The 12,150-nt window shown below is 45.5% G+C and overlaps 1 protein-coding gene across 1 annotated transcript in view; it reads left to right on the forward strand.

Moving 5' to 3' along the window:
- The window catches only part of filip1l (filamin A interacting protein 1-like), a 43,391-nt gene extending 31,687 nt beyond the window's left edge, over nt 1–11,704 (forward strand). The window contains exon 4 of the mRNA XM_062528523.1: nt 8,356–11,704. Within this exon, the coding sequence (XP_062384507.1) occupies nt 8,356–11,179 (2,824 nt within the window). The 3' untranslated portion in view covers nt 11,180–11,704. The remainder of the gene's footprint in view (nt 1–8,355) is intronic.
- Nucleotides 11,705–12,150: the final 446 nt, after the last annotated feature.

Here is a 12,150-nt window from a genome sequence, read left to right on the forward strand (position 1 = left end):
CTCGTTGCATAACCCCCGTGCGTCGCTGGCTTTTTCCACCTCTCTCATTGGGCACCGCAGCATTCCGGGGATTGTGTCATGCGGTGGGGCTGCAGCGCTCCGAGATGATGATACAGCATCAGTCAGAGTTCGAGGAACATCTGGAGCGCACTCTCCTTCTCTCTCTTTCGCTGTCTTCATCCCTTCTTCACCCAACCCTCCCTCTCCCCCTCTCCCCCTCTTCCCCTCTTCATCTCTCTCTCGCTCTTTTCACTTGTAAAATCTTTGTAGTTGTTATCCGAAAAAGAGACGGCCCGTCTTAATTGTGACCCCTTACAAAGAAAACAGTTTATTTAGACAGTAGGGGGTGAAATTCCTCCAAACGAGCCGGATGTTACTCAACTGCGGGGGCGCATCCCAGGTTCTCTGGCCTCAAGTAGATGGACTGGGACATTGTGTTTGTGTTGCTCTCCACACTTTTTCCAAGGTGATTTAGGGGGGAACAGTAACTGGTGCAATGCCCTCAGCGATGGCTCCCATATGCCATTTGTTGCTTTTCAGCCTCCACTCCCTCCCTCCCTCCCTCTCTCCCTCTCTCTCTCTCTCTCTCTCCCTCGCTGTGAGTTGAGTTGGCCACTGGTCCAGCTGGGGTCACTCATTGAGTGCTCTCTCCTCCACCCGTTGGCAGCGTGTCAACTCCTCCAGCGATGGCTCAGATCTCATCTCATCTCTTGATGAAATGCCCCCGTCTCTTGCACAGTCTACCACCCAACAGTGTGGTCTGGCGGCTCGACGCCAAACTAGACAATCTTGAGTCCAAGGAGCGCCCAGACATAACCTTGGGGGCTGACTTAAATCAACACACACACTTGCGTGCACACACACACAGACACAGACACACACACACACACACACACACACACACACACACCATAGAGAGAGTCATCTGGTTTTATCAAGACACGTGAATCAAAGTATCAAGCGCTAAGATCCTCCCGCTTGTCTCTCTTTCTCTCTCTCTCTCTCCCTCCCTGTCCAAACTGAGAGAGGATAAAGCGAGTCGGAATCTTCTGAAGAAAAATAAATACATTTTAGTGCAGCCAGTTCTCCTTACATCATGGCTTAAGTATGAGCTGATTAAAATAGCTCACTGAGTAATGATGACTTTTTTTAAAACTGTTCAACCCCTGTAATTTTCTATCAGTAACGTCATGTCAAACAGCATATTAGATGTACAAGAGGAAATGATCTAGGTTGGGGATTTTTTTGGGGGTGTGGAGAGTGGGGGGGGGGTGGTGTCTTTGCAACATGAAATCATGTATCGTGTGACACCGCATGTGCATTATGTAGTCCCTTCACACGGCCGGCCTGATTTGTTGGTCCCTGGCAACAAAAGAGTTAGGGCTTTGTGTACTGACAACATGTTCTGAATGCAGTCTGTCACTGAGGGGAAGTCTCTCTCTCTCTCTCTCTCTCTCTTTCTCCTTTTCTCCCTTTCTCTCTCTCTCTCTCTCCTTTTCTCCCTTTCTCTCTTTCTCTCTCTTTATCTCTCTCTCTCTCTCTCTCTCTCTCTCTCTCTCTCTCTCTCTCTCTCTCTCCTGTATCCCGCTTCCTCTTAATGCGGTTGATTGATGCCGTGGTTGCCATGGTTACTTTAGAGTTTGTGTTTCACTGTTGTGCCAAAAAAAAACAACAGACTGTTTCTGTCCCGGCACGAGGAGACTGAGCGAGTGAAAAACTTTTTTTAGGAGAAGTAGTAGCAGAAGCGGCAGCACCAGCACCAGCACCACCACCAGCGGTAGCTTTCGTTTCCTCGCACCCTCTTTCTTGCGTTCTCTTTTTAGGGCTGCTCATTCCTTGTTCAAAAGTCCTCACCCAGCTCAAAGTGGGTTTCCGAGCTTCAATGCATTTCAATACATTTTCCCCCCTTTTATTCTGTTCATTGCCAAATGGAGAGAGAGAGAAAGAGAGAGAGGAAGAGAGAAAGAGAGAGAGAGAGAGAGAAAGAGAAGGAAAAAAGCACTCTCATTAATCTTACTTCAGTGTTAATCTCAGTGTTTGGACGATGTGAGAGTGCCCTTGCAATCAAGATGGTGATAGGAGTAAACAACACAGTGAGATAAACAGCAGGCTGTATCCGTATGTGAAATGCTTTCTGGAGATGGATGCCTTTGCTGAAACGCTAGCCATAAAACCAGGGGGTGAAGGGGTGGGGGGTGCAAAGAGAGTGTGATCGGGATAAGGCGTGATACAGATTATCAACATGCTCACATGCTATCAGTCAACTCGCACAGCCCGTGCCAAAGGCTGCTGACCAGATAACCCAATCTGTACTCTGTGTACAGGCTGTGGTAGTCGACTTTCACTGTGTTGCGCTCTCTTGCCTGTAACTCTTTCATTCTTTCTCTCTCTCTCTCTCTCTCTCTTTTTCTCTTTTCTTTCTCTCGTACACACACACACAGACAGTTTTAGAGTCACACAACAGTGGGGTTACAGACATGTTGCTCTTTTTTTTCTCTCTTTGGCAAATGAATGATTGGTCGTGACGAGAGGCAGGAGGAAATGTTGTAACCCAAGCCTCTTGTCTCTCCTCACCCCACTCGCTGCCCCTGTGGAGCACTGACAGAGAGAGCAGATATTTCACACATTACACACGTCACACAACACTTTCTGCCTCTTTTGCTTTTCCCGAATCCCGACACACACACACACACACACACACACACACAGAGAGAGAGAGAGAGAGAGAGAGAGAAACACAGTCAATAAGACAATAATTTCTCTCTTCCACACACACACACACACACACACACTCTCTCTCCCTCTCTTTCTCTCTCACACAAACACAAACACACACACACACACACACACACACACACACACACACACACACACACACACACACACACACACACACACACACACACACACACACACACACACACACACACACACACAGGACACATGCCCACAAACATATGCTTGTGCACACCTTTCATTATCAAGCAGACAGGACACGCACACACACACACACACATATACACAAACAGACTCTTAAGATTAACACACACTCACAAACACAAGCAAGCACACACACACACACACATACATGCAAGAAAAAGCTCACACCCCGGGAGAGGCTGTACAACATAAAGTTCCATATAAGGACATGCAGATGATGTCATGCACCCTAGCCTGAGAGAGCATGCGGTGAGCACATCTCTTATTGTTTGGTTTAGCTGTTGGAATGTCCACATCGCTGCTGCCGTGAGACTTGTGACTATGGCCAGAATGTGCCGGACAGGCTGAGTTTGGACGTGCATACCCGACAGGTAGGAGACTTAAAGAATAAACCTCTATGGGGAAAATGAGCATGCCACCACGCATAGTTTGTTTAACCACTTGAGTCATAAGGTTCATAGTTTCGTACAGTGAGATTATTTCTTACTGTGTGTGTGTACACTTCGTGATGTTCTGAAGTCCGGCTCCATTGACTGCTTTTATCATTAGAGTTGCCTTTTAAATCATTGAGACTTTGTGAAACGTGAGAAGATTTCAGAAGTGACAGTGTTATTCTATGCAGTCCGGCATTTTCAAAGAGGTCTAACTTATGTGCTACGTCAAGTTTGTCAAAAGTCAAAGACCACTCTGCATTATAAGTTTTAGTATCTTACCTATTCTTTATATTCTTCTCTCTAGTCTGTCCTGAAATGAAACAAACTAACTCTAACAAGCTAAGGGGAAAATGAAATATGTCTTTCTGATCATTCAGCAGACTTGAGATAATTTATCCATGTGAAATACAACTTCATATGATGTGCGGCTTAAAACTGTTATGAAAACTAAAAATGACATTCACCTTCACTAAATCATTTTCAGTGTAAGCCTTAATAACTCAAAGAGAAATTATCTTACCAGAGAGAGACTTGTGCCACTATAATTGCAAGAGATTAAATATCATCAATAGAAAGGCCACTGCAGATGTTACTAGAAGTCATCCGACATTGCATCACTGTGTCATTTTGTCATTATGACACTGAAGGCTAATTGTATCACACAGAATAACTTGATGCCTTTATTAGGCGTTACGCAACTGCAACCCTCTCTGTCATATATGTGAACATCAATCACATCTTAAGTGAAGTAAACGTCTTCAGTGAAAGACTTTTTGATTTCCTTCATCATACTTCCACTTTCTTACTCTTTAGTTATCTTGCGTTTCTTTTTTTTCTTTTTTGTGAAAAAGTGATTGATGGGTTTTAACATGTTTCTCAGCCTCGGAAATATAAGAAGTATTTTTTTTTTAAATGTTAAAAACAATTGTCATGGCATTCTAAAACCTGTTTCAGGATGAGACTATCAGTCTGTACAGCAGCATTTTAATTGGACAAGGCCTGCTTTCCCTAAAGCAGTGTGGATTTACGGAGATTCAACTCCAACATATAGACTCAACTCTGCATTTTTGGGTCTTTACATCACTTCCCTCGTGTCCTTTTTTTCATACACATTTGGCAACACGGCAAGTGAGGAAGATAAGATCCATCACTGGAGAGGAATACCTGCTTTAACTGCATGCAACAGAAAGTACTCCCTCTACTGGCTAAAAAGAGAGAGCGCGAGCGAGTGAGGGAGCGGGAGACTGAGAAAGGGTGAGAGAAACACAGACAAGTCATCATCAGAGGCTTTCATTCCCAAACACAGTGGTCATTTAAAGGGAAGCAGATGTGGTCACGTTACACCCCGTAAGCACAACAGTGGAGCATTTCCCTGACAAGCAAACAATGCCTTTATAATGGGATCTGCTCCAAGTTAAAAAAGGAGCGGGCACACTTCCCTCCCACAGAAGGGAAAAGGACAAATGAACAGTGCTACACATAGGGACTTATTGAGGCACTCCTACATGGATCAGGTTCAGGGAGTATAAATTAAGTAGCCTTCAGGCTATATCTAAGCAACCAACCTCGTACGTCTTGTGTTTATAACTCAATATGACAACAGAGCATTTGTTGAATCTTTTTTTTTTCATTTTTATTTGTTGGCAATTTGATAGAAAGAACTCAACCACCAGTATGGATCCCATAAACTTGAATTCATCCACAAAACACAACGTTCTGCCAACTGCATCTCATGGTTCCACTGTTAAATGTCTTGAAAACTAAATCTATCTGACTCTTATCTTCCGTAGTTACACAGAGGTAGAAGTTCACTCCATTCAAACTGCAGCATTTCTCTCAATCATAAAAACAATAATGATCACCAATCTTTTCCATGACTGACCTCATAGTTCCACCTCTACCCATGGAAGAACATATCTTATTATACCTCATCATATCTTATGAATGTCTTTTTAAAAATCCTGTACTATTGTCTTAAAACTTCGGACTTAACATAAAACTCACTAATGCCAAACACATTTGCTCTCTACAGTCCCGTCATTCCCTTAAGCTGCATCTTACTGCCTTTTAAGTTTTGGTAGATTGAAACAGCTGTCAGCACTAACGTTCCTCTTAATCAGCTGTTTCATTCTGCTGTGACGTGTATGGCACATTGGATTGATATGGCAAAGTCTGTGAGTGAGCGGACATATTTGTTTTCTAGTTGAATGGACCATTAACATCCGCACTCAGTTAAGATGAAGCAACACAAGGAGAACCTGCTCCACTGGATACACACACACACACACACACACACACAGATGTGCTAAGGGATCTGATCTGAGATAATTGGGGTTTTGGTTTCTGCCACTGAGTGGACCCACACCCTGCCTGACTTCTTACAAAATGCCTTTCATGCCGTTTTTCTGCCTCTTTTTTTCTTCAGTCTTCAGGGAGAACTCTATGTTGATCTTAGACTTAGGTGTCCATCAGAGGGAATGATATTGTGTAAGTTGCTGTATGTCTTAATGACTTACTAGCTGGCACATGCCTTTGAAAACACATTGTTCCGTGTTTCAATTCTAGAGTTGATTGAATGCCCTCTCTCGCTCACACACACACACACACACACACACACACACACACACACACACACACAAAGCACGCTCAAACATACAAAACATACACACACACACACACACACACACACACACACACACACACACACACACACACACACACACACACACACACACACACACACACACACACACAAAGATGTGTATCTACATTTATCTGAAATATCTACTGCCTCCATTCCACAGTCATTCACATGCGCAGTGTATCAGCAGAAGGACATTCCATGTCATTCAGTCCACTAGCAACAGCAGGACCAAAACACTGTCCAAGTAGAAACCTCCCGCAGCGAGAGGAGATGTAACATATAGCTCTATCGCATCAGCACATCTCAAATCAACATCCTGGGCTTTAGAGGCAGCCCCCATCAAGCCCTTATCCGCTCCCGTCATCTAGCGAGAGCCGTGCCACCGGCATCTGGACTCCCCGACTCCCGTTCGTGCCTCCCGGCGCTGTTATTCTAGTGTTCTGTTCCTATGACACAGCAGGGCTTCTCCAGGGAGGAGGTGCAGTTTCACAGAAACGCAATTACAGCCCCCTTCACCAATCCACCGCCCCCCACCCTCTCAAAAAAAGAAGAAGTAGTTATGCGATTAGCATCTAAGGAATACATGTCACTTCCTCCTGTGGGAATGGAAGCTCTGCTCGAGTAGAACTGGCACTCTGCTGATGTTTCAGGTAATGTGTCTCTTGACATGGCGAGCAATTAAATACTAGTGTATTTGTACCACTGTGCCAGAGCATTGATGAAAAATAATTTACAAAAAGGCCTTGTGAAGATGACTGCATGAGTAATGCACACCTAAAAAAATGCTAATTCACACTGCATTAAGTAAAAGAAGAAAATGTATTTAAAAAAAAAAATGTATCCAAATTCAAACCAATACTGAAGCAGTGTTGGGCACACTAATGCATAAACTTCTACAGCAAAGTAAAATTAGAATAGTCAGTATTATACAACTTATAATATAAAAAGATAATAATCATAATTAGTAGCTGAGAAGTGGAAAAGAATCTGTCTGCATTTTGCATGACATAATGTCCCCTGTGAATTCTCTATGTGGAGCAGAATATTTTGAGCAGAAACACGGAGCAGCAGTACTTTACCAAATTCCGGTGCCATATATTATATGACTATTCCAAGTATACAAAATTCAAATGACCTTTTAATAATGTCAGAACTTCAGTGGTGTTTATGAATGTGAAAATGATCCATGCTGTGTGGCATGGGGAATTTCTCCTTCTCTGGTCCGCTCCCTTGGTATGTATCAAATGCTGTTTCATTACCACTTCAGTTTCACTTGCTTTGATCAAGTCTGTCTCCAACATGGTGGAACATGTGGAAAACGTTTAAGCAAGTACTCCCAGAGTCCCTAGCCTGTCTCCAAATCCCCTCAGCTGAGCAAAGAGGTGACATTCTCTCTCTATCTCCCTCCCTGCTTACCTTGCTCTCTCTGCCCTCGTCCCTCACTCAAACGTCCACATTGAGAGGCATACACATTCGGGCGCACAGACACAGACACACACACACACACACACACACATGCGCAGACCCACACATATGCAGACAGAGACGCAGAGAGAGACCCACCCTGTCCCTCTGACATCATTTCATCTACCAGGAGCTACGTGGAATTAGTGAGCGCTGGGAGAAAGCCTCTGTTTATACAGCCAAGCTGTAATTGCCTCTGGAAGAAGGGGAATTCCTTTAAATATAAAACCACCAAGGGAAGGTGGTGGAGTTTCGCATGTGGAGGTGAGGGAGGGAGGAGGGGAGGGCTAGGGGGGCATAGGAACCCCCTAATTAGGCGATTTTTCCATGCCAGTGCGACATCTGCAGAGTTCACTGGCAGCTGTGTGTTCGGCAGTCAAAACATCCCTTCCAGGGCTGGCGGCACGAGGCCCGCCGAAAAAACGTGCCAGCGACTCTGACCCCAGTTTCCCCCTGTGTGTTGCCCGGAACATATACCCTCTCTCTCTCTCTCTCGCATACCCTGTACGTGAAAAGTGTTCGCTCCCTCTGAAACAACATCTTGGGTTTTGAATGAAATATGAGTGTTCAGTCTTTCTGTGAATATGGGACTGCTTACAGGGCCACTTTTCAGCACATATGACTGCCAAAAAAGTCAACATGAAAAACCCATTACACCTTGACAGTGGTATTATGTTAAACACGTGGGCGTCTAATAGTTTTCTTAAAAGGGATGTACAGTTAATGGATTTTTTTTACACATATCTTAGTGAAATGCTGTGAAACAACTCACAAGGGAGTGTTGAAATACACTCACTGAAGTGCATTATATTCCACTTTCTATTAAATACAAAATCGAATGACAAGCTTTTCCTTCTTTTTTTTCTTTTCCAGACTAAAGTTGCTGATAGACCAGGAGAAGGCCTACCAGGAGAGAAAGGAAGAAGAGCACCAGAGAAAACTGTCCAGTCTGCAGGAGGAGCTCACCAAGCTCAAGTCATTTGCCCTGCTGGTCGTTGACGAACAGCAGCAGCTCACAGAACAACTCACTCAACAGACAGCGAAGGTCCAGGAGCTGACCGCTTCCGCCTCCCAGGCACAGGAGGCCCTCAGCTCAGCCCAGGCACTGACCCAAGAGGAAGAGAGCAAAGTCCTCCAGTTAGAGACAGAGCTCCGTGACCAAGCCACTCGCTTCCACCAGGAGGAGGAAGCCATGACTGCCAAGCTGATCAGCGAGGATGCCCAGAACAGACAGCTCCGCCAGAAGCTGTCGACCCTCAGCCGGCAGCTGGATGAGCTGGAGGAAACCAACAAGACCCTTCGCCGGGCCGAGGAGGAGCTCCAGGAGCTGAGGGACAAGATCGGCCGGGGGGAATGTGGCAACTCCAGCCTGGTCTCTGAGGTGGAGGAGCTGAGGAAGAGGGTCATGGAAATGGAGGGCAAAGATGAGGAGCTGATCAAGATGGAGGACCAGTGTCGTGATCTCAACAGAAAGCTGGAGAAGGAGGCCAGCCAGAGCCGAAGCCTGAAGGCAGAGGTGGACAAACTCAATCAGAGGATCACAGAGCTGGAGAAGTTGGAAGATGCTTTTGGTAAAAGCAAACAGGAGTGCAGCACACTCAAATGCAACCTGGAGAAAGAGAGGACTGTGACTAAGCACCTATCGAATGAGTTGGATGCCCTCAAGGTCAGGATAAAAGAACTTGAGACCATTGAGGGCCAGCTGGAGAAGACCGAGCTCACACTGAAAGAGGACCTCACCAAGCTGAAGACTTTTACAGTCATGCTGGTGGACGAACGTAAGACTATGGCCGAAAAGCTGAAGCAAATGGAAGACAAGCTGCAGAACAGCACTAGTAAACTACAGGCAGAGCAAGACAAGGTCACCAGTGTGACTGAGAAACTGATTGAGGAGAGCAAGAAAGCCCTGAAAGCCAAGGCTGAGCTGGAGGAGAGGATGCACAGTGCCACCAAGGACAGAGATGAGCTCAGATCCAAGCTCAAGGTGGAAGAGGAGAAGAGCAACGACCTACAGTCCAAGCTTACTATGATGAAGAAGCGGGTGCAGTCTCTCGAGGCTGTGGAGAGGGAAGTCATGAGAAACCGAGCCAAAGAGGAGCACATCAAGTCACCTACCCCGAACCGCTTCCAGCAGGAGGATAACAAGATCAAGGATCTCACCCAGGAAGTGGAGAGGCTGAGGAGGAAACTCAAGGAGATGAGGGTCGTTGAAGATGATCTGCTGAAGACAGAGGATGAGTTTGAGACACTGGAGAAACGATACTCCAATGAACAGGAGCGAGCAAAGGTCTTGATGGAGGAGCTGGAGATCTCCAGGAATGAGCTGTCCAAGTACCAGCTGGCAGAGAAGGAGTCCTCCAACCAGGAACATATGCTTTACAAGCGCCTTAAAGAGGAAGAGGCAAAATCCAGCCACCTTACCAGAGAGGTGGAGGCCCTAAAGGAGAAAATCCATGAGTTCATGGGCACGGAGGAGTCTATCTGCCGTGTGAAATCAGATCACACCGTTCTTCAGAGAAGGCTGACCCAGCAAGAGGTGAGAAACAAGGAGCTGGCCAGAGAGATGGAGAACCTCACCCGCGAACTGGAGAGATACCGTCGCATCAGCAAAACTTTACGGCCAGGCATGAACGGCAGACGGTTCTCAGACCTGCACGTCTCCACAAAAGAGGTGCAGACTGACCCGACGGACATCCTACCCCCGAACTACAAGAGCTTAGCTCCACTGGAATGTGCTGTGGTGAATGGGAAACTATATGAAGAGAGCGACCCTGAAGACGACCCTAATTACAATGAGGTTCATATCACTAAAGGTAACGCCTCCCTTATCAACAATGTCAACAACCTGAACAACAACATGAGGCGAGCAAGGGTTCCCTTCATGAAAACCAAAGAAAACCAACACCCAGTTAACGGCAAAGTATCCCCAAGACAGAATGGGAACCATGGCCAACAAGGGGATGTGTTTCTGACACACAGCCCTGGTCAGCCTCTGCACATCAAAGTCACACCGGATCATGGCCACAACACGGCGACCCTGGAGATTACCAGCCCCACCACTGAGAATGCTCAGTCCTACACCAGCACTGCAGTCATCCCCACAAGTGGTGCTCCACCCAAGCAACGAATCACAATCATCCAGAACACATCCATCACCCCTCCCATGAAAACCAAAGGCTCCACGTCGTCGGACAGCCCCTGCAGTCCAGACCAAGCCATGTCTCCCTTCACCATGGCGGCCTATTCCCGAGCGATGACCCCTGACTCCTCGGGGTCAGTCACTCCTGACAGAGCCATGTCCCCCATCCAGATTGTCTCTGTCACCACAGGCACCCCAGATCGTTCCCAGCCTGCAGAGCCGTTGGAGGTGACCGGTAGCCATGCCGTTTTCCGTGTCAGCCCAGAAAGGCAGAACAGCTGGCAAGTCCAAAGGTCCAACAGCACAGGCTCAAACGTGATCACCACTGAGGACAACAAAATCCACATTCACCTAGGGAGCCCTTACATTCAGGCCGTTAACAGCACCTCTAGGCCCATGAGCCCCTGTTGTTCACCTGGGCAGGAGCAAAGAACTCCGGTGTTAACCAATGGCACTCCCGCCAAAGGCAACAACAAAATCACCAGTAGCATCACTATAAAACCCACTTCCTCCCCACTTCCGCGGCCACAGATTACAGTAAGTAACATCTATGACTGACCCAGTTCACCAAGCATCCCTACCCACCCACACCTTAGAGTAGTAATTTATCCAACCCCCAACTCCAATCCATGTGCCCAATCCTATACAATCCATTTTGTGTTAACCCTAAACCCTCCTCCTGTTTAGTTTTACTTGATCATATTATACCATTTAGAATGTTCAACCACAGCACTTTTTTGTTTGTTTGTTTGTTTGTTTGTTTGTTTGTTGTTTGTTTGCATTGTTTAGTCAGACATTGGGGGAATATACTGTATGTGTCTGCATGACCAAAAAGTGCGGGGAGAAAGGATGAACTAAAGCGGGATAACTAAGTGAAAGTTCTAGTATACTAAACTTCATTTTAGCCTTGGCTGTCTTGTGTGTGCACTTACTGTACTTGCTTTTCATGAGAAATTACCATGTACTGAGACTATTCACGGATGTACCTTTTATTTTGCTTATGCATCATATATACACATAAATGACTTGCATTTGTTATGTTGAATATTTCTTTTCTAATAATTAAAACAGTTAATGTTGTTACGTATAATTTCCTATTTTTCCATCAGTGTCTGAAAAACACTTCATGAAAAAAAAACCCATATGTTTTCATTTTCTTTACGTCAAGCATGCCTCAGAACATGGTAATGTAGTGTAGAATGCATTTGGTCAACTTGTTCCTCACATGTGGACTTTTGCATGTGCTAGCATTATCCCCTTTGTTGGTACTTACCCTTTAAATTACAACACATAACTTGAAATTAAATTTCAACAGAAAAGCCTTGTTCTGTTTTAAAGCATATGAAAATGTTCATACAAATCCATCTCCCATATGAATGCAGAATCTACTTATACAATGGCTCTATGAAAGAACGCCAAAACACACTGTGCTAAAATCACACGCCTTCTATACATGTTTGAAAAATTCCTAAAGATTTAGGCAACTTCAGGCAAATTAAAGAACTCTTTTTTACAACTGGAGCTCTGAG

Source organism: Sardina pilchardus, chromosome 23 (assembly GCF_963854185.1).
Source record: "Sardina pilchardus chromosome 23, fSarPil1.1, whole genome shotgun sequence".
Classification (NCBI taxonomy): Eukaryota; Metazoa; Chordata; class Actinopteri; order Clupeiformes; family Clupeidae; genus Sardina; species Sardina pilchardus.